General features: G+C 39.9%; 1 protein-coding gene across 1 annotated transcript; it reads left to right on the top strand.

The window, feature by feature from the left end:
- The first annotated feature begins 12 nt into the window (after positions 1–12).
- recql4 (RecQ helicase-like 4) lies at positions 13–18,620 on the top strand. The gene is made up of 25 exons (XM_041249155.1): positions 13–516; positions 1,522–1,625; positions 1,952–1,985; positions 2,410–2,534; positions 2,787–2,930; positions 4,138–4,961; positions 5,081–5,180; positions 7,094–7,241; positions 8,010–8,129; positions 8,290–8,439; positions 9,400–9,492; positions 10,000–10,136; positions 10,359–10,442; positions 10,794–10,982; positions 11,797–11,979; positions 12,311–12,503; positions 13,749–14,026; positions 14,170–14,307; positions 14,740–15,169; positions 15,641–15,770; positions 15,888–16,054; positions 16,651–16,846; positions 17,397–17,562; positions 17,674–17,782; positions 18,005–18,620. Exons 2-25 carry the CDS (start codon positions 1,542–1,544, stop codon positions 18,124–18,126), a joined length of 4,344 nt encoding a protein of 1,447 aa, XP_041105089.1. The 5' UTR covers positions 13–516; positions 1,522–1,541; the 3' UTR covers positions 18,127–18,620.
- The last annotated feature ends 522 nt before the right edge of the window (positions 18,621–19,142 follow it).

Genomic DNA, 19,142 nt, shown 5'->3' on the forward strand with positions numbered 1-19,142 from the left:
ACAAACCTCACACGACTGTCCACATGGTTCCTAGCAGGCATTAACTAACATCCGGTGTTACAGGACGTGCCGTCCGAGTTGAGATTGGCAGGTGCCTGTATCAATCAGAATGCACAAGCACTGCTCTGTATCAATTGCAGGGCCTTCTGGGAAATTCAGGGGGTTTGAGTGCCTGGACAGTGCCAGACAGCAGCAAACTCGTTTAAACACAACTCCAGGCATACCGTCTTCCTTGGCTTTCTCTGCATTACTATCCCCTGGCACTCTTTTAATGTCACTCTGTTATTAGTTATTAGGCAGAGGGTGTAAAATGGGCGTGGTTGTGTCGTTGGTTGTAAGCGATTCGCGGAGCGGGATGACGATTTCACCAAGCGAAGTGTCCGATTGGCTAAATGAATCCGTTTGGCTGCTTGCAAGTCATTTCTTGGGCGCGCAAAAACGATTGTGTAGCAACACACAACACATAACACTCATCAGTCATCATGTAATGGTGGAGACGTGTAGAACGAAAAAAATGTGAGTACTATATATAAAAACTCAATGTTTGATTAACCTGAAAGCCAGGTTATACATAGTGGACGAGACATACTCGTATTGTACAAGCAGCATGCACCGAAGTAAACATGCCACAGCCACCCGTGTTCTGTATTAAGATGCGGTCACTTTTTAAATCATAGCATAACCGTAGACTGGCACTGCTGAAGGAAAACTGTATCACCTGGCAAATGATGCACTAACTGAGATGTCTGTGCAGAGTATCTAATCTGTCACTGTCACCGTACATATAATGTGGTATTTTCATACGATTACCACTTTCTCGTGTCAACACGATTTGCCAAGTAAACAATGCTCCCCGTTTGAAATGGTAATCGTATCTCTGTACAGATATAAAAAACAAGTTACTGGAAAAAATACAATCTTTCCGATATTAATGTGCACAGGAGAATTAAGATTTCAATAATGCACGTATGCAGATAGATGTGCAACAACAACATAAGATAAAATTTTAGTGGGAACTGTAATATTGACATGGGCGTAATAATCCTGACTTGTGTCTTGAAGTATTAAGCTCAGACCATTTCTGAATTTGGAAAGGAAACACAAACCTGATTCCATGAGATCTGTATACCTGTGTACAGGGAGAGGCGCTTTAGTATCCCTTTAGTACTGTATATGCGGACTGTCAAACTGTAATCCCTCGCTCTTTACCTCAGGTAATCAGAGATGACCCCTAATCACCAAATGGGTAGATAGCCCCAGCACGCCCTACTGTACATTCTATATTATATATATGATAATAGATATATATATATATATATATAAGATATATATATATTATATATATATACAATATATATTATGTATATCTATAATATATATATAATATATTATATATTATATATATATAGGAATACAAGTGTTTTGTAAATACTCATGTTGTAGGGGGATCTATACAAGGGAGCAATTGGTAACAAAGCAATAATCCGTTTTGCTGTTATATATATTTATTCTGTTGCACAGTTACACTTTCTAACTCTGAGATGGATCGTTACAATAACCTGAAAGTCCTGTTGAAGAGCTGGGAGTCATCCTTTATTCAAGAACACAAGAGAAAACCAAACAAGGTAAGCAGTAAGCAATAACTGGAAGACACTTGCTAAATGTATTTTATTTTTTAAATCGCCAATTTGGCTTAATTTTAACATGTTACTAGCACATTAATGTACAGTATAGTTAATCATAAACCAAATTGTAATGTGCCTAAATGCCTACAAGGTCATGCTAGTGGTTTCACTGTAGTTCTTTAGTTTAACCTTAACTGAAGCAGTTTTCCCTGGATCAGTTTGGGTTTTCCAAATTGCATGCTTCATACAAAAAAAAAGAAAGAAAGATGAGCCCCATTGTTGTGCTCATGTAAACTCAATTTCATAATACTGTGGTTCTCTTTCAGGATGATGTAGATAAAGCACCAGGAGAGATTAGAGGTAAGTCACTGTAACAGTGTAACATATAATAAATAGACTGGCCACTTCACACCCATACCAGTTTTTCTTTTAGGGTTATGGTCTAACAGATTTTAAAATGGGCACTAAAGCAGTTTTCTGTACGTACATGCAAACACAAAGCACATGCATTGTAGTAATGCTTTTTTATTGTGAAATATCATGTATTTTAAATTACATTAATTTACAAAAACAACATTTTATTTGAAAATTGATTTTGGAAAAAGGTTCTGGATTGAATCATTAGCCTTGTTTATGAGGAGGTGGGGGGAAATAGAGAAGCTTTCGCCAGGTTCCAGTAGTTCCCTGTAGTTGTGGTTTTACTGTTGAATTGCAGTCTATAAAGACCTCTTGAGCACTATCCGCTAACATGACTGTTGTATATGCTCTTCATGTTTGTTTGTAGAACTTTACAAAGAATACAGAGCTGTGAAACGAGCAAGAGAAAGTGAGAATACAGAGAGCAGAGACCATGCAAATTCAGGGCCCACGGGCCAAGCCCAGCACCCAGAGCCCCACGCAGCAGGAAAGGTAAGCACTGCACTGTAGAAGTTTGAACATGTATTTTGTGTGGTGTAAATTCTCCCTTAACAAGTGTTTCAATTACGTTTTTCATTTTAGTCGGTTAAGATTTGTTTGTTATTTTTAAGTGACGTTTAGTTCTTTTTTTTTTTTTTTTTTTTAATAAATAGTTGTTTTAAAAGGACTAACTAGACTGTAAGGTGTTGAGACTGTGTAGCAAGTGGATCTGTAAAAAATAAATAAATAAATTCTCTTCTAAAGGCTTCTGATTGCTGGGGCTCACATCTGAACCGGGCAAACGTGGCAACAACGCCGAAACTGACCCCGAAAGAAAAGGACTCTCTGAAGACTTCAGCACAGTACTTTGGAATGAAGTTAAAATCTAACCTGGGAGCATTCAGCAAGGTATCACTGTAACATGTTTTTATATTTAATCAGCAGTTTCTCATATCAAGAATTCTGTTTTTTGATTTGAAGGATTCGATTTTTGAGATCAAAATAAAAAGCACTATTGCTGTTATTACAGTTGTATTTTTAAAACCAAAAATTCTATTTTTCATATCAGAAAATAATTTTGAGAATTGTTGATATTAAAAATGTTATTACCATATCCACAAAACATTATTATTATTACTGAATATATCAGTAATAATAATAATAATAATAATAAATAATAATTATAATACTCTTTATATAGTGCCTTTCATAGCGGACCACCATCACAAAGCGCTTTACAAGATACGAGACTAGGGTATGTGAACTATGCATCAGCTGCAGAGTCACTTACAACAATGTTGGCAAAGTTGGCAGTTCCAACTCCAGGGCAAAATGTTAGTGGTCGGCACGGGTAGAACATTCAGAACCATCTGCTGTGAAAAATACCCGGGCACCTGGAGCTATTTCAGGTAATGATTAAAAAATAAATAAAATAAAAAAAAAATCACATATATTAATGTTTTAAGTGCATGATACATATTTAAATACTATTTAGTACATATACATTTAGTCCCTTCAGATGTGTAACCTTTTTCAGTACTGGAAACATCCTAATAATAATAATAATAATAATCGCTCATTTCTTGTAAAGACTTCGACGTATCTGAATTTTGTTCATCACGGTTTTCTTTTGAAACCTCGCCAATCACATGAAAATATTTTGTTATTTTCCTCATCTTGGTTTGACAAGTTTTCAAACTGACTGGAAAGATCAGCCATCACACTGATAAATCACTTAAATTGGTGGGTAAGGGATTTGCAGTTTTTAATGTGTGATTAACAGTGGGCAGTGGACACCACTAAACTACATTCCCAGAGCACATTACAGTTGAGCTATGAGAGTTTAGATCTGTTTTTTTTATTTTTTTTATACTGTCAGCTAAAAAATATTCACGTTTATTTTTTATAGTCAACCTTTATGAATTTCTAGTGGCACACCTGGGCCTAAATTTAAAATTTATATTCGCACAAGCACATTTTTAGCTGCATAAATTGGTCGTACTGTAGAGCCCTATTATGTTGTTTTGTTTCTGGTTTGAGGTGCTATACAAAATAAATGTATTATTATTATTATTATTATTATATGAGGAATTACATTTTTTTTTTGCAATTGCAGGACCGCCCAACATCTTTAAGGAAATCTTTCACACCAAAGAGAACTCCACTAAAGTCATTTAATGAGAACCCAGACCCCATGGATAAGGCAGACCTAGTTCTTCCCATGCCAAAACCAGCTAACACTATGCCCAACCCAACCCCTGTGCCAGCCTTGGATCTGGAGGAAAAGGAAGAACCATTTCCCACAATTCAAGGCTTCACTCCATCCAGGATCACGCCGTCCCCAGCCGGTGCACCAAAGGGCCTTGGGAGCAGAGTCCAATGCTTACAGCCTTCCATGACAAAGAGGTTGCTGTCGGTGGACCCAAGCTGGCTGGAGCGTTGCCAGGTGTTTGGAGACGTGGCGGTTCAGGAGAAGCCTGTGGTAGGAAACTTGGCAACACCGGCTCCACCACTGAAGGAAAGTGATTGGGACTTTGAAGATGATGAATCAGAGTACTTGCCAGTCAGCGTGACTAAGAAAGAACAAGAACCTCAAAAGCCTCTAAAGCTTCAGGAGACTGAAGAGAGTAAAAATTATGTCCCCTTTGTTCCAAAAGAGGTGACGAAAGCAAGCAGAAAGAGACCAAGGGTGGCAGATTCTGAGGGAGAGAAATGTTTGGAAACGCCAGGTGCGGCCAAAAAGAAGAGAAGGACTAAGAAAGAGTCTCTCTCCACAGCACGCAAGATATCTGAGAGCGATGCATCTGATAAGGACGAAGGAGCCAGGGCGGAAACAGAAAAGGAGAAAGCAAAGGTACCCACTGAGAATCTTCTGGGAGAAGTGGAATACGAAGAGGTTAGAGTCAGCAGGGCAGAGGTTCGGAACAGTGCTGTGTCAAGGTATGAATAAAAATGCTAGCTGTCTTTGCAGATTGTGTATGTATCTGCACGTGTGTGTTTTGCTATTCTACCTGTTAACATTTTGAATTTTTTCCTTTATATGTTTTTGTTGTTTTTAGAACAGCACCAAAGAGAGATGGAAACTTTGTGAAAATTAATCTAAAGAAGAAATCGCATGTGAAAGGCTATGCTCTGAGAGGGGCGGCCCTTCGCAAACAGGTATCCCCTAGTGAAATGTGCAGTGTGTTTAGAATTGCGTTCTCTCTCAGGTGAAACACCAGGTGGATGCACAGAACCTTTCATAAACAGTTCCAGTATTAGTACCGATTATAAGGAAAGAGCATTCGTGATGTGTTAGCCTAGGTGCCACGGCAGTAGTGTTTAGCCTGTTTCTGTTCTACCCCCAGCAGGATGTAGCATTAGTCATTTAGTGTGATATTCACAGGCTGTGTCTGTTAAATGCAAATATGCTGCTCTGTGTAGTATACTGTATTCTGCAACCGTGGCCAAAAGTTTTGCATCACCCTATAGAATAGAATCATGAAGTCGAAACCTGCTGAATAATGTTGCGTTAACATATTGAATTACACATACCGCTTGTAGTTTTCCATATACTTAACAAAAATGGAAAAATTTGACATTATGAAATCCAACATGAAATCGTGTACTACAGTAGAGTCAATTATCCAAACTAGTTGGGACTGATACTAGTTTGCACAATCGATTTGTATGGATAACCCTATGTAACACAATTTTTGTTCCTGTATTTACAGTATAATCGTAAATCTTTAAAAACTACTCACTTCTAAATCTTTTGTAGTCATTTTTGTATTACTTTAGTATAAATACATGTTAATTTGGATTCATATGTTGTTCTTTATGTGAACGAAAAGACACACATTTGCCCGTTTTCCCATTGGAAATAGTGATATTTTGAAATATCACTGTCCTGGTCACAAAAGCAAAGTTTGTGGGGAATAATAGCCATGTTCTATACTTTTGAGGCATGAGCAATTAGGAAATAACACTTACTACCCAGGAACAAAAAAAAAAAAAAATTGTTACACAGTGTAATCAGACAGGTATTAATAACAATTACTGTACCTTTAATAATGTATAGAATAAAGTTATTATACACCAGTACCAACTGATGATATATACAGTAGCTAGTAACCTACTCTATCACATTAAGCATACAAAATTATAAAGCTTTACAAATCATTAAATCAATGCAATTCAGTAAAACTTTAACACCTACAGTTTAGGTAATGATATGCTGTAATTACACGTCCCATATACCAAACTTTGAAAACCATCAAAGAGTACAATTCAGTACAACTCTGACACATTACAGAACTTTAGGAATCATTAAACTTCACAAATTCAGTAAAATATTTCTGTGCTTTGATACTTGCTGTTAAGGCATTCTAATAACATGCAATTGAAATGAATAAAATAAAAGCTCTTAGCTGCTTAATAACATAGACAGGATCTCCAGCCCTTACTGGCGAAATAGAAGAAAAATCAAGAACGAGGTGACTGTTTTAATTTGCTTAACTGCATCAATTTAAACCACACAATGCTCCATTTCAGGTTTTGGGGGTCTGAATAATTCAGTAACTTTCGTTTGCATCACTCTGCTGGTCCTTTTTTTGGCATCTAAATCTTGTAGGCATTTTAGCAGCAGAAGCTGTGTGTGTAATACACCACTCATAATTAATCACATGATTACAGGTGCGTTCGGTTTGTCAAAGATCGGATAATTGACTCTACTGCACTATTATGGTTTCCTATAGACTTTTGCGATTCCATTTTGTAGTTTCTTTGATTACATGATGCTAAATAAAATATAAATTATGTTCAAATAGTTTTTTTGTTTTGTTTTTTTCTAAATTATGTCTCAATCCTAAAATTCTAGGTGATGCAAAACTTGTGGCCAAAGCTGTACATTCAAACCTTTTTGTAATGACAGTATAATTATTCATTACTTGACTAAGACAACACAAAGCAAGCGTTTTAGCATATTCAATATTTTGCATGAGGATTCATCAGAGAGCTCCCGTAATTCAGACTGTATGGGAGTATGTACACATTTGTACTACAGTGACTGTTCTTCTCCTGTCATTGAAAAGATGTACGTGCAGAAGTTTCAGCTTAAGGGTGAGCGATTTGGAGGAGGAGGAGGAGGAGGAGGAAGGCGGGGCAGTTTTAATCGGGGTGGCGATAGCTGTTTCAAATGTGGAGGCACTGGGCACTGGGCCAGGGACTGCAAGGGCAGAGGTAAGGAGGTATAAGGTCTAGTGCTCATGTAGGCACTCCTGACTGCTAGCTGTCTTTTGTTTTGTATCAACCAAGCCCATCCATTTTTAACATGACTGTAATGTAGTCTGCTGTACTAATCAAGACCTAAAAACAGAAGGCAAAACGTTTTATTAGTAATCTTTCTGCATATAAAAAAGCAGTAAATTTGATTTCCTATTCAGTTAAATTAAGTAAAAAAGTTTATAATATGCTAATGTAGGGTTGTGGTATTATGTATTTATAGCTTTGTCAAATTTCTTAAGTCATTTCATATGAATTATTAAATATCAATGACAAGTCATGATAAATGGTAGTAATTATTTTATACAAAACAATGACAATGTCCATGGCTCCTGACAGTACAAAAACAAAACAGTTTACTGCAAATGTTTCTCTAGATGTGAAATATTAGTCATCTTGCTTCAACAGATACAAGGTAATTATTCAATATTACCTGCACTGTGGAATTGTCTTTCAGGCAAGCTGTCAGAGAATTAAAATGATCTTGTTCAAACTTTAGTTTTTTATACATCTCAACAAGCAGGTTTTATGCTTTATATGGTGTACAGCAGTACAACTGTGTGGCATTATATCACTCCTGTTCAGTGCATTTTAAGTCTAACCCTTCATTAATACAGGGAACTCTGTTTACTTACTGCAGTCTCCTGCCCACCAAGCGTGCTTATGTGTCTTTTTGTGCCATTAAAGAGCAGCTGAGCTCTCTAAGTCATTGTTTTGTTCCTTTAGCTCCAGCGCCTGCTTTGGAGAAGGTTGTCGACGAGGAAGAAGCTGCTGAAGAGCAGTTTGAGTTGCCCACTCTAGAGGAAGTGGCTCGCTCCACAAGCACCCTGCGCAGTGATCCAATAGGTGCGCTCGCCTCCACAGGATAGTCCTTATTACTAGGAGACCACTTGCAGGGGACGTATACATGATTTTACCAAGCTACTGAAACATATGTTTTGAGTCTTCTGCAGTGGGAAATTTAGAGGGGGGTTCATATGATGTTAGTGACTTGTACTTTTCTTAGTCCCCTCCAGCTTCAGTCAGGAGGAGAAGTCTGAGATGAAGGAGGAGGATCATGTGTTCATGAATGTGATCAGGCCAGATTATGAAAAGCCTACCCCTCCTCCAGCCATGGAACCACTCTACAGCCTTAGGGAGGACGGCAAGGTTATCGGTATGGGGTCTGTTGTACTGTACTGTATGTCATTGCAGCCTCTCAGACCATGCTATAACACTCAGCATGATTACCGCTCAACGGCAAGCAAGCAAATATATGCACATTACAAAGATTTTTACTCAAAAGAGTTATTTGTGCTGTCTCATACAGTAGAACCTGCCATATCCAATTTAATTGGTTCTAGTGGTCCACTCGGAGAGAGTCGTTATATTACATTGTAGTTGCTTTATTAACATTGGGGCATTATAAATTAACAATGTGAGGTATATGAGTGTGTTTAAAACACCAGCGTACGGTACTGCATGTGTATTATGCAAATCAAATCGGTAGAACAATTGCAAAACAAAACACTGTAATAAAGTATTTGTCAATTTATAAAACGCCGTTCCAAAAACAGTTCTTGCCGTGCTTTCTCAGGCTAAGCCACAGTAATCCGACAGTTTCTTTGCACTGCGTGTGTTAACCTGAGACAGAAAAGACAAGAAAGCGCGCACACAAACTGGCTTTGGAGGACGTGAAAAAAATCTGGTTTCAGCTTTTTATCAGTATAGTAATTGTATGAATCCCTTCCTTTCTAGTTTTCTTTTGTTTAACATGGTTAAACTGGGCAGTTACGTGAAGTGACAGCATTTAAAAAGTAAAACTGAATTCCCGAATGCACCAGATTTTCTTTTGTTTTTCTCTGCAACTGAATCCATTCTGTCCTGCTAAGAGTTGAATTTACTGTTTTAGACCCCTAATAAAATGTGCATTGTTTCCATCAGTACTAGTCAGCTGGTAGCAGCAGCCTGTATAAATGACACATGCCAGAGGTCCATTGGTTAATAGAGGTTGTTTCGTACAGGGTAGTAGGATGTGAATGGTTCTACTGTATGTAAATGATGTCTTCTGTAATTTCGTGGCGACCTCCCCTTATTCACCAACCAACTGTCCTTCCCTATATTGTTTGTTCTTTAGATACCCCTGCTGAGGTTTACGAGGCTCTGGCAGACTTTGGCTACAAGTCCTTCAGACCTGGTCAGGAAGTGGCCCTCATGAGAATCCTCTCAGGTAATGTAGCCCAGCTAGATATGTGCTGAATTGGGACCAGTCCATCTGTTTAACATGCAGTACACACTGAACCAGCTTAGCCCTGTCTTTAAGAGTTACAGGTTGGGCTGCAGAACAGCTGCGCAAACACACAGTCTGCGTTGAAGGATTTGGTTGAGGACCCGAAGATTTTCTTCCAGCTCTAATTTGTATGTGAGCCGACAGGAACGTTTTCATGTCAGATTCAGCTGTCCCCTAGCCTATAACCCTTGTCTTTTGTGAATTAATTATAAATGTCTAATTTATTTGTTGCTGCTTACCTAGTAGCAGGTTAGGTTCCAGTAGACTTTCTCTGCAGGGAGTCCAGGGCAAGCAGTGGAATATCCCACTAACAATGAGACTAGAGTCTTGTTCATCTGTGACACTGTTAAGCATGAAGATCTGCTGTAGAAGTCTGCCCTATGTAATGGATGGTCGATACAGTTTGTATTTGTAAAGGGAATGGTTTTGTGTGCTCGTAATCACCAGGTCTGTCCACTCTGGTGGTCCTCTCCACTGGAATGGGGAAATCTCTCTGCTACCAGCTGCCAGCCTACTTGTATGCCAAGAGGTCAAAAAGCATTGCCTTGGTTGTGTCTCCTCTAGTGTCTCTGATGGACGATCAGGTAAATGGGGCTTTTTTTTTTTTTCTTGTACGTTAAGTCACTGGATTTTGATATTTGTGAACATTTGTTTTTTTTGTTTTCATAATCGTAATTAATTGCATGAAAAGTCAGATTGACTTTGGAACAGGATTTCTTAAAATGGTGATGCATAGTGTAGATACTGTAGCACAGTAACCTCGGAGCAGCACCCAGCTGTTCTTCATTGAGTTTTGTCCCCTGAAGGTTTCTGGACTCCCTCCCAAAGTGAAGGCTATTTGTATTCATTCCAACATGTCAAAGAACCAAAGAGAGGCTGCTATTGAAAAGGTGAGACACAAGAAATGAGTGTTGTGAAAGTGGAAGCTATAAGTGATGCAATAACAGGAATGAGCTTATTTATCAGTTTAAAAAAATTAATTAAAAAAATGACATGTGTAATAATGGTATGCCCCGTTCCCTTGGTTGCACAAATGCAGTTGGGTTTTTCAGTTTAACTTTCATTTAAATTTTACCAAAAACTGATTTTGGATGTCAAAAGCAGCTGAAAGAGTTCCCTGTGCTAACCCAGTTCTGTACGCCGGCCAGACTGTATTGGGTGAGCTGTATGTTGTATGCTGGATGCTGTATTCTGTATGTTGTATGTTGTATGTTGTATGCTGTATTCTCTGACTCCTGCAGGTGAAGGAAGGCAATGTCCATGTGCTGCTGCTGTCTCCAGAGGCCCTGGTTGGAGGAGGGCATGCTGGGCCGGGCTGCCTGCCCCCTGCTGACCAGCTCCCTCCAGTGTCCTTCGCATGCATTGATGAGGCTCACTGTGTGTCGGAGTGGTCCCACAACTTCCGACCCTGCTACCTGAGGCTATGCAAGGTAAGAGGAAGAATGCCAAACAGCCAGATTTTGTTTTAGTTTTTTATATATTTAATATCCCATACACATATACATGTATTTTTTGTTTTACAGTGCTCCTTTAGTATTTCATTATTTGATCATTCACAAATTTACTACTTAACATTTCACAATTTTCTGTGTTTACGTATTTCGTAAATTTAAAGTTCTTCATTTCTTTTTTTTTTTTATGAAATAAAAGCTTACTTGTACTACGAAGTGGAATGTACAAAATGTTTTTTGATTTGTTATAGGTGTAAAGCCTGACCATTAATCAGTTTCTCATAAATATAACACCACATAATCAATTTTGCATAAGTATAGCACCACATAATCAGTCCTCATGTCATTTATGGTTTCTTCATGCTTGATGCATAATTCTGGTCATTACAGGCTTATTAATAATACATATCTGCAGTTTGCTGGATAAAGGGATGCACTGTATAATGATCCTTTACTAACTGGTTACTGTACCTTTTAAAGAACATAGATAGTTCATTTCCACCACTTACAGAGTTGTACTCTGTGTAATATCTCGGCTGCGAAGAGGGTGGAGAGCTGTATACAGCAGACGTGCCCGGAAGGTATCCGGAGTATTGTGGGTTAACTAGGGCTAAATAATAGAAGTACCTGACTCTATGACGTGTGTTTGTAGAATGGAACTGTGGAACTAGGCTAAACATGGTCTGCAGCATTCAACTGCTATAATAAATGTGCTCAGTGCTTGAACCCGCAGTCCGTGTGTGGACTGTACTCCCTGGATTAACCTCAGAGCTGCCTGCCCGTTGTTTCTCAGGTTCTCAGAGACCGGCTGGGGGTGCGCTGCCTGCTGGGCTTGACAGCCACCGCCACTCTGGCCACAGCCCGTGACATTGCCCGTCACCTGGAGATCAGGGATGAGGATGGGATAGCCGTCCGCTCTGCTGCCATCCCACCCAACCTGCAGCTTTCTGTGTCCATGGACAGAGACCGGGATCAGGTATTCAGCAGCACTGATCTTCACAGCTACCTCTGGTTCTGAACAAGCTGCAGTTAATCATTTGCCTCCATTTATTACCCAGGCAGTCGGGTGTAGTCTTCATGTACGTCACACAAGTTATGTATCTCATATTACACTTTACAGCCACTGCATATTCAGCTTTTTTTTACATTTATGTCTGCACTATGAGGTCTTCTTAAACATGATGAAAATCAAGTAGAAGTGTGTCATTTTGTTGTCACATTGCTTTAAAAATATTGTATTTTGTATTTTTTTCTCTCCCTTTTGTTTTTTGCGGAACATGTATCCCCCTCACTTCGCTCTTTGTCAGGCCCTCGTGTGTCTGCTGAAGGGGGACCGGTTTGGCTCCCTGGACTCAGTCATTGTGTACTGCACTCGGCGGGAGGAGACGAGCCGAATCTCAGCCCTGCTCCGGACCTGCTTGCAGGGGGTGCTGTTGAAAGAGTCCTCGGAGCCGCTGGGAGAAGGAGAGGACACACATGGGAAACGAAAGAAGGCACTTGGTAGGGTTCTGTGTTCCACAAGCACCAGTAGGTTTAACCCTTTGCATTCCATTTATTCAGCGCCTGTCAAGCGGATCAGGTCCAATTTATTTTCACAAGCGCTGTTTAAAAGTATTTTTTTCACAGTAAAACATGTTTAACACTAAAACCTCCGCATGGGTCACTTTGACCCATACATTTTTAAACTGCTTAGTTTAAAAATGAAAATGAAAGACATGAAAATGAAAGACATACTGTTGGATACAACTGAAAAGTTGTATTCATGAACATCACATCTAGCATTTGCATCGCAGAAACAATGTATTTAAATTTATCTTTATAAATTATCTTTATTTTATGCTTTATTTTTATAATGAGCGCATATACAGCACGACTACAAACAGTGAAAAAATATAACAAAATACACATTTCAAAATAAACAGGTATGTACATATACCCGTGTACAGGTGTAAATTGGTACATGTACACACAAAACTATAAAACTGAAATCATTGTTTCTAATACTACATAAAAATAAAATTTAACACTACTTGCGGTATGAGGGCTGCATTGTACTCTGTGGAGGAGAGTACGCGTCTGCCAGCTGACTGTGCCTGCATCCAGGAGCTGTGCTGTAAACAGAGACGCAGTTCCATTGAACACTGCTGTGTAAACACGTGTAAACAGGTACATACAAACCTGTAAAACCGAAATGTTTTTTTTTTTTCTAAAAGTAATATTAAAAAAGAATGTATAAAATATGTTTCATATTAGACACCTAAGTTGACGCCCTCAGGATATTTAATTCATATATTTAGGAAAAGTCGAACGGACATGCACATACGATTTACAAAGAAAAAGTAATTGACATTTTAAGTGCTAAATGGGTCACGGTGACTCTCTTGGGGGTTCCAGGGTTAATAAGTACTGCACAGCAAAGGTTTTCTCGACTTTTTCTGGAGAAAAAACGACTAACAATGACCTGTGCTTGACGTCTTTTTCATGATGTCGGACCGGAAAGGCTTAAACACTTTCTGACCTTTTAAAATGCCTCCCCTCATCTACCTCGGCTTTATTTCCTTTGTGCTGTAAAAATCTGAGTGGATTCTACAGTATGACTGAAAAAAGTACATTTTAGTGGGCTACAGGTTTGCTCGCTTTGCTCTTGCAGAGTGAGAACTGTTAAGAGAACGAAGGGGATTGCAGACTCAGCGTATATGAAGGGTGACCGATAACAGCTTGCTGTGCACCTGCTGTGATCCGCAGCTAAAAAGAAGATCCGGAAGCCGTTGAAGTGGATGGCTGAGTCATACCATGCCGGCATGACGGGGGCTCAACGCCGGAGAGTTCAGAACAACTTCATGTGCGGGGAGCTGCGTATCGTCGTGGCGACAGTGGCCTTCGGGATGGGCTTGGATAAGTCTGATGTCCGGGGGATCATCCACTACAACATGCCCAAGAGCTTCGAGAGCTATGTGCAGGAGATCGGCAGGGCTGGCAGAGATGGGAAGTCAGCACACTGTCACCTGTTTCTCGATCCTGATGTAAGCCTTACCTTTTTTTTTTATTGAATTTCGATAGAGGTCTTAAGCCCACTTAGAAAAGTGGTTATTTCATAATAAAGCTAAGTTTGTTTGTGGTGGCAGTGGATAGTTTAGGTGTTATGCTGAATGCCTTCTCTCTGCAGGGAGGAGATCTGAGTGAGCTTCGCAGGCACATATATGCAGATACAGTGGATTTTTACACTGTCAAGAAGCTGGTCCAGAAGGCATTCCCTCCTTGCATGTGTCGGCAGATTCATCAGAAGCAACAGAACTTAATGAGGGTAAGATAAGCGACAAGCCCAAGCTGCCTTAGCTAACCATATCACATGAACAGCAACTGTTTGTGTAGTTAACGTGTATATTAAATGTGTTTCTCGTACCATTATTTAAATTAAGTACGCTAGATTTTCCGAATTGAGTGAAAAAGAATAGTGATTCATGCTTGTGTTCTCAAGAATTGTTTATTGCAACTCTAAAGAAATGCAGATTTGACTTTAACTTTAAGATTGTGTTGTGGCTATAGTATTAGTAACCAGTGGAAGAATCCTAAGTATAATCAGAGAAATTACTTTTACAGTATTTGGCCACCGAAGGCAATCGGTGCTATTCAAAACTCCCAGTCTTGTTTGTCTGTGGCAGGCAGAGGCAGTGTGAGATAACCTAATCAGCATATTGTATTGTTTCTGATTGCCCCGTCTGTCTGCTTTTTTTAGGCTGGGGAGGTGGATGATGCAGAGATGTTTGATCTCCTTGACCCTTCCAATGAGCCATCAGCTAACCAGCAGGAGCAGGGGGGGGAACCGGAGAAGGGGGTGAAGAAGGGGCCTGAGCAGGGGGCAGAGCAAGGGCCCGAGCAGGGGGTGGATCAGGGGCCCGAGCAGGAGCCGGGGGCGGAGCAGGGGCCGGAGCAGGGGGTGGATCAGGGGCCCGAGCAGGAGCAGGGGGTGGATCAAGGGCCCGAGCAGGAACAAGGGCTGGAGCCAGAGCAGGGGCCCGAGCAGGAGGCAGAGCTGGAAAAGGAGGAGGAAGAGTCAGAGGTGCCAATGGCCGATGAAAGCAATAAAGCACCCAGAGTATGCCACACACATGAACGAGCGATTTCTATCCAGGAAACTGTAGATTCTCTTGATATCACAGAGGAAGGTGGGTCTCCGCTTTCTAAATTTGATCTGGTGAAAGCGTCTGTGTCTCCCTTGATTTACTGTTTGTTGCTCCACCAATGCAAATAAGCAGAGAAATGTAAAAGCTGTGAAGGGATTTGATTTGATGTGTCAGGTCGAGGCATTTATCCCTACCTTTTGAACTCTTCCATGTGAATTCTGAGGTTAAACTATGAGCAAGTAAGACAATGGTATTGGACAAAATATTGTTCAAATTTACTTAGCCATAATGTGGGCTGTCCCCTGGGACTGGGCATTATTCAAACCACAAAATCAAATCAACCAACAGGTATGTGAAAATTATTTCTCGTCCATCATTCAGTGGACTGATTTTGTAGTACTAATGGATTCATTACACAAGAAGCCCATATTGATGTTATCTAGAACTATCTAATGAATATCTCCCAGGTCGATAAAGAAGGTCCTTTCTTTAATGTACCGTTTGTTCTTCCAGGTATAGAGACCATCCTGTGCTACTTGGAGCTGCACCCCCAGCAGTGGGTGGAGATGCTGCACCCCACCCTCTCCACCTGTCGGCTGGTCTGTTACAGTGGTCCCCAGCAGCTCGGGATGATCGCTAAGATGTAAGCTGTTTTCCTTTTAAATATTCTGATATCACTTTTCAAATTCAATAATAACAATAATAATAATAATAATGAAACAACGTTATTTAGGAATGAATACTTTCTTTTTGTTCTCAGGTGCCCCCCAGTCGCGGTCACTCTGGCTCGTCAGCGCATGGCTGGGGTGAAGCACACCCACACCAGCTCACTGGAGTTTGATGTGGTGGAGCTATCAGACTCCATGGGCTGGGAGCTGCTCCTTGTCAAGAGAGGACTGAGGCAGCTCCAGTGGAACACACAAAGAGGTGCAGACCCGCTACACAAGATAGTGTAGGGTTACAGTTATGCAGGGCCTCCTCATATATAGTATAGGGTTATAGGACAGCAAGTGTCTGTGTATGTAGGCTAATAATTGGCACAAATAAAAGTGAATGGACCAAGGATGAAAGCCGAGGTCGGTATACGGGCTGCAATTACATATATAATCCAGACACAGGCGCTTGTGATCCATTACATCTATTATATACTTTTTTATTATTAATACACAACTTAAGTATTTCTAATCATTATTTAGTCCAGTGACCATTTCAGTGGGGAGAAAAAAGGTTGATGAAGAGAATACATTGCATGGCCAATTGTGATGTCACTGTTTAGAAAGGCTGTTGAATGGAATTCTGAGATTCCTTGTCTCAGGTATGGTTCTTTAAAGCAGGTGACGTCAACCTGTATTCTCCGTATCAGCATGGTTGATGTCATGAATAGGGTTTCTCGGTGATGTGACGTGGAATACAGAGTACACAACGTGCGCTCTGATTGGCTGAAGGATCCTGAACCCTGTCTATAATCAAAGATCTAGAACCTCAATTGATGGTAATTCCTGTTCCTCTTCATTATCTCCTAGGTCCCGTGGGCTTCAAGGGGACAGGCAGGAGTGGTGTCCTGGTGGAGTTCTCAAACCTTTCCTTCCACTTCCGTTCCTATGGAGACCTGACTCACCAGGAGCTGGATGGTGTGTGTCAGTTCCTGCACCAGAGGGTGCTGGCCCAGGAGAAGACTCAGCTTTACCAGCTTCTAGCCTGCTTCAAGGCTTTCCGCAGGTACGGGTCACACAAATCCACGTCATTACTGTGCAATCCATTAAACCTTTTACTCTGTATATTTTTCAAGCTAAGAAATTAGGCAAGACTGGTTGGCTTGTTTTGAAGCCAAGATAATTCATCAGTGCTGGAAAATAGTCTTCCGAAACCCAGCTGTGGAATATCCCGGCAGGGTCTGGGCAGAACAAATTAAAAAGCTCCAGCTAGTGCTTCTGTATGTCTTATTCTTCAGTGTTATGGATACATTATTCATTGTTTGACCCATTCTGATTTTCAGTTCATTTACATACAGCTATGGCCAAAAGTTTTGCATCACCTTGAATTTTAGGATTGAGACAAACTACAAAATAATATTGAAATGTCACATTTTTCAATATTAGTTAATTTTGTAGGGGGACGCAAAATTTTTGGCCATAGGTGTAGTTAAGCAAGGTCACCTTACAATAGCCACTGTGCAGGAAGGTTGTAATGAGACGGCCCAGAAGGCATTACTCTAAGGAGCCCAGCACCTAGCTAAACTGACTGTATTGACTGTGTGTTCTTGGCCCAGTGTCGCATATCGCAACTGCAGTTCCTGCACAGATGAGCTGGATGTGGAAAGGAGTCTCAAGCTCAAAGCTTTGCTGAAAGACTATTTTGATAAGAAGGTCGACCTGGACCTGAGCAAAAAGTACCAGGAGTATCTAGAGGAGGAGGAAGCGCTCAGCAAGTTCAAGGTGGGTGTGGACGTGGTGGTGGTTGATTTATTTCATTGTCAGCATACGTGATATTTCATTCGTTTAAAAATGCAAATCCATTGTGGTGTTTGATAACATTGGTTCTTTCAGATAAAAGACTGGGAGGACCAGATCCGAGCAGATGTCAGAAGTTTCCTTTCCACCCACGTGGATGAGAAGTTCTCTGGAAGAGCAATAGCCAGAATATTCCATGGAATTGGTGAGTGAGTTACCTCTGATAAACAGACTTGACTTCTTAACCTGTACACCAAGGGGAGCAACCTCGATTCATCAGGGACATTGCTGTCTGTTCACCAAACAAAACAAGCTTAAAATGACTGTTTTAACATATATCCAATAAGGTGTGGAAAAAGTACAAACTATTGAAGTGAGTTTTAAATAAATAAATAGTCCAAGTTTTTGTATCCATTCTCTTCTATAGGAAGCCCTTGTTACCCAGCAGTGACGTATGGAAGGGACAGAAGATACTGGAGGAAATATATCAATTTTGATTTCAATGAAATAATCAGAATGGCGACTCAAGAAATAATTGGAACAAAGTAAAACTATGAAGGTTCTGGAAATCTGTAAAACAAGCATTTACTACACTGATGTAATTGTGCTTCGCTGTAGTTACATTTCCTGAAAGTGCCTGTTACTTTGATTTTCTGTTCAAGAACTTATTATGTATGTTAACGCCTGGGCATACTGTTTCCGGAGTGTAGTGGGAAGCAATGAAAAGTGTAATTGTTATTCAAGTGATCTATTTCACCATTTGTGCCATTTTGCACAGTAGTGGTTAAGTGTGGGTTTTCTTTTCAATGACCCGGCAGATCGATCTAAACACAACAGGATCCACTGGAGGAGATGTTGCTCTTAAAGCCAAAGAGGGTTAACATCTCAGAATTCCTCATTTCAACACCAAGGGTCTTGCATGTGTAGTCTTCTATGTGTATTTCCTTTGTCTTATTTGTAACTAAATGTGTACTTTGTAATTGTGTTTAAGTATCGCTTACCTATTGTGGATTTGTAAAAGAAAGCTTTTAAATATATTTTGCACGGACTGAAATAAAAATGTATATTTTTAATAATAAATTGATATCATCTTGTAATAACAGTATACACAGTTCACATTTCATATTAAATCTTGGCTGTGATTATATATAACTAGCTTTCTGAAGGGTTTAACCTTTTAGTTTAGGGCAAAAATATGATCAAACAAACAGGCAAAGTTGCAAAAAAGCATCAGCACTATCTACAAAAAATATATAAATATAAAAAATGCCATGTTAAACCAGACAAAACCAGGGCTCAGATGTTGCTTATTCATTTCTGTTGAGTTATTGATATCTCCAGGCAGCAAATAGAAATGATTGCATATTGCACACAATATGCAATCATTTCTATTCACTTGGTTTGTGCAAATTAACAGTTGAGAGATGTGTCGCATGCTTTTTTGTTAAGATTACATTGCAAACAAACTGCACAAAAACAGCATTACAGTGGGAACAGTTTGGGATCAATATCGCACACATGCAGCCACCAATTTTGAACTGTAATTAAAAAAACGACTGCCAGCT

The sequence above is a fragment of the Polyodon spathula genome, chromosome 4, assembly GCF_017654505.1.
Source record: "Polyodon spathula isolate WHYD16114869_AA chromosome 4, ASM1765450v1, whole genome shotgun sequence".
NCBI classification, from domain to species: domain Eukaryota; kingdom Metazoa; phylum Chordata; class Actinopteri; order Acipenseriformes; family Polyodontidae; genus Polyodon; species Polyodon spathula.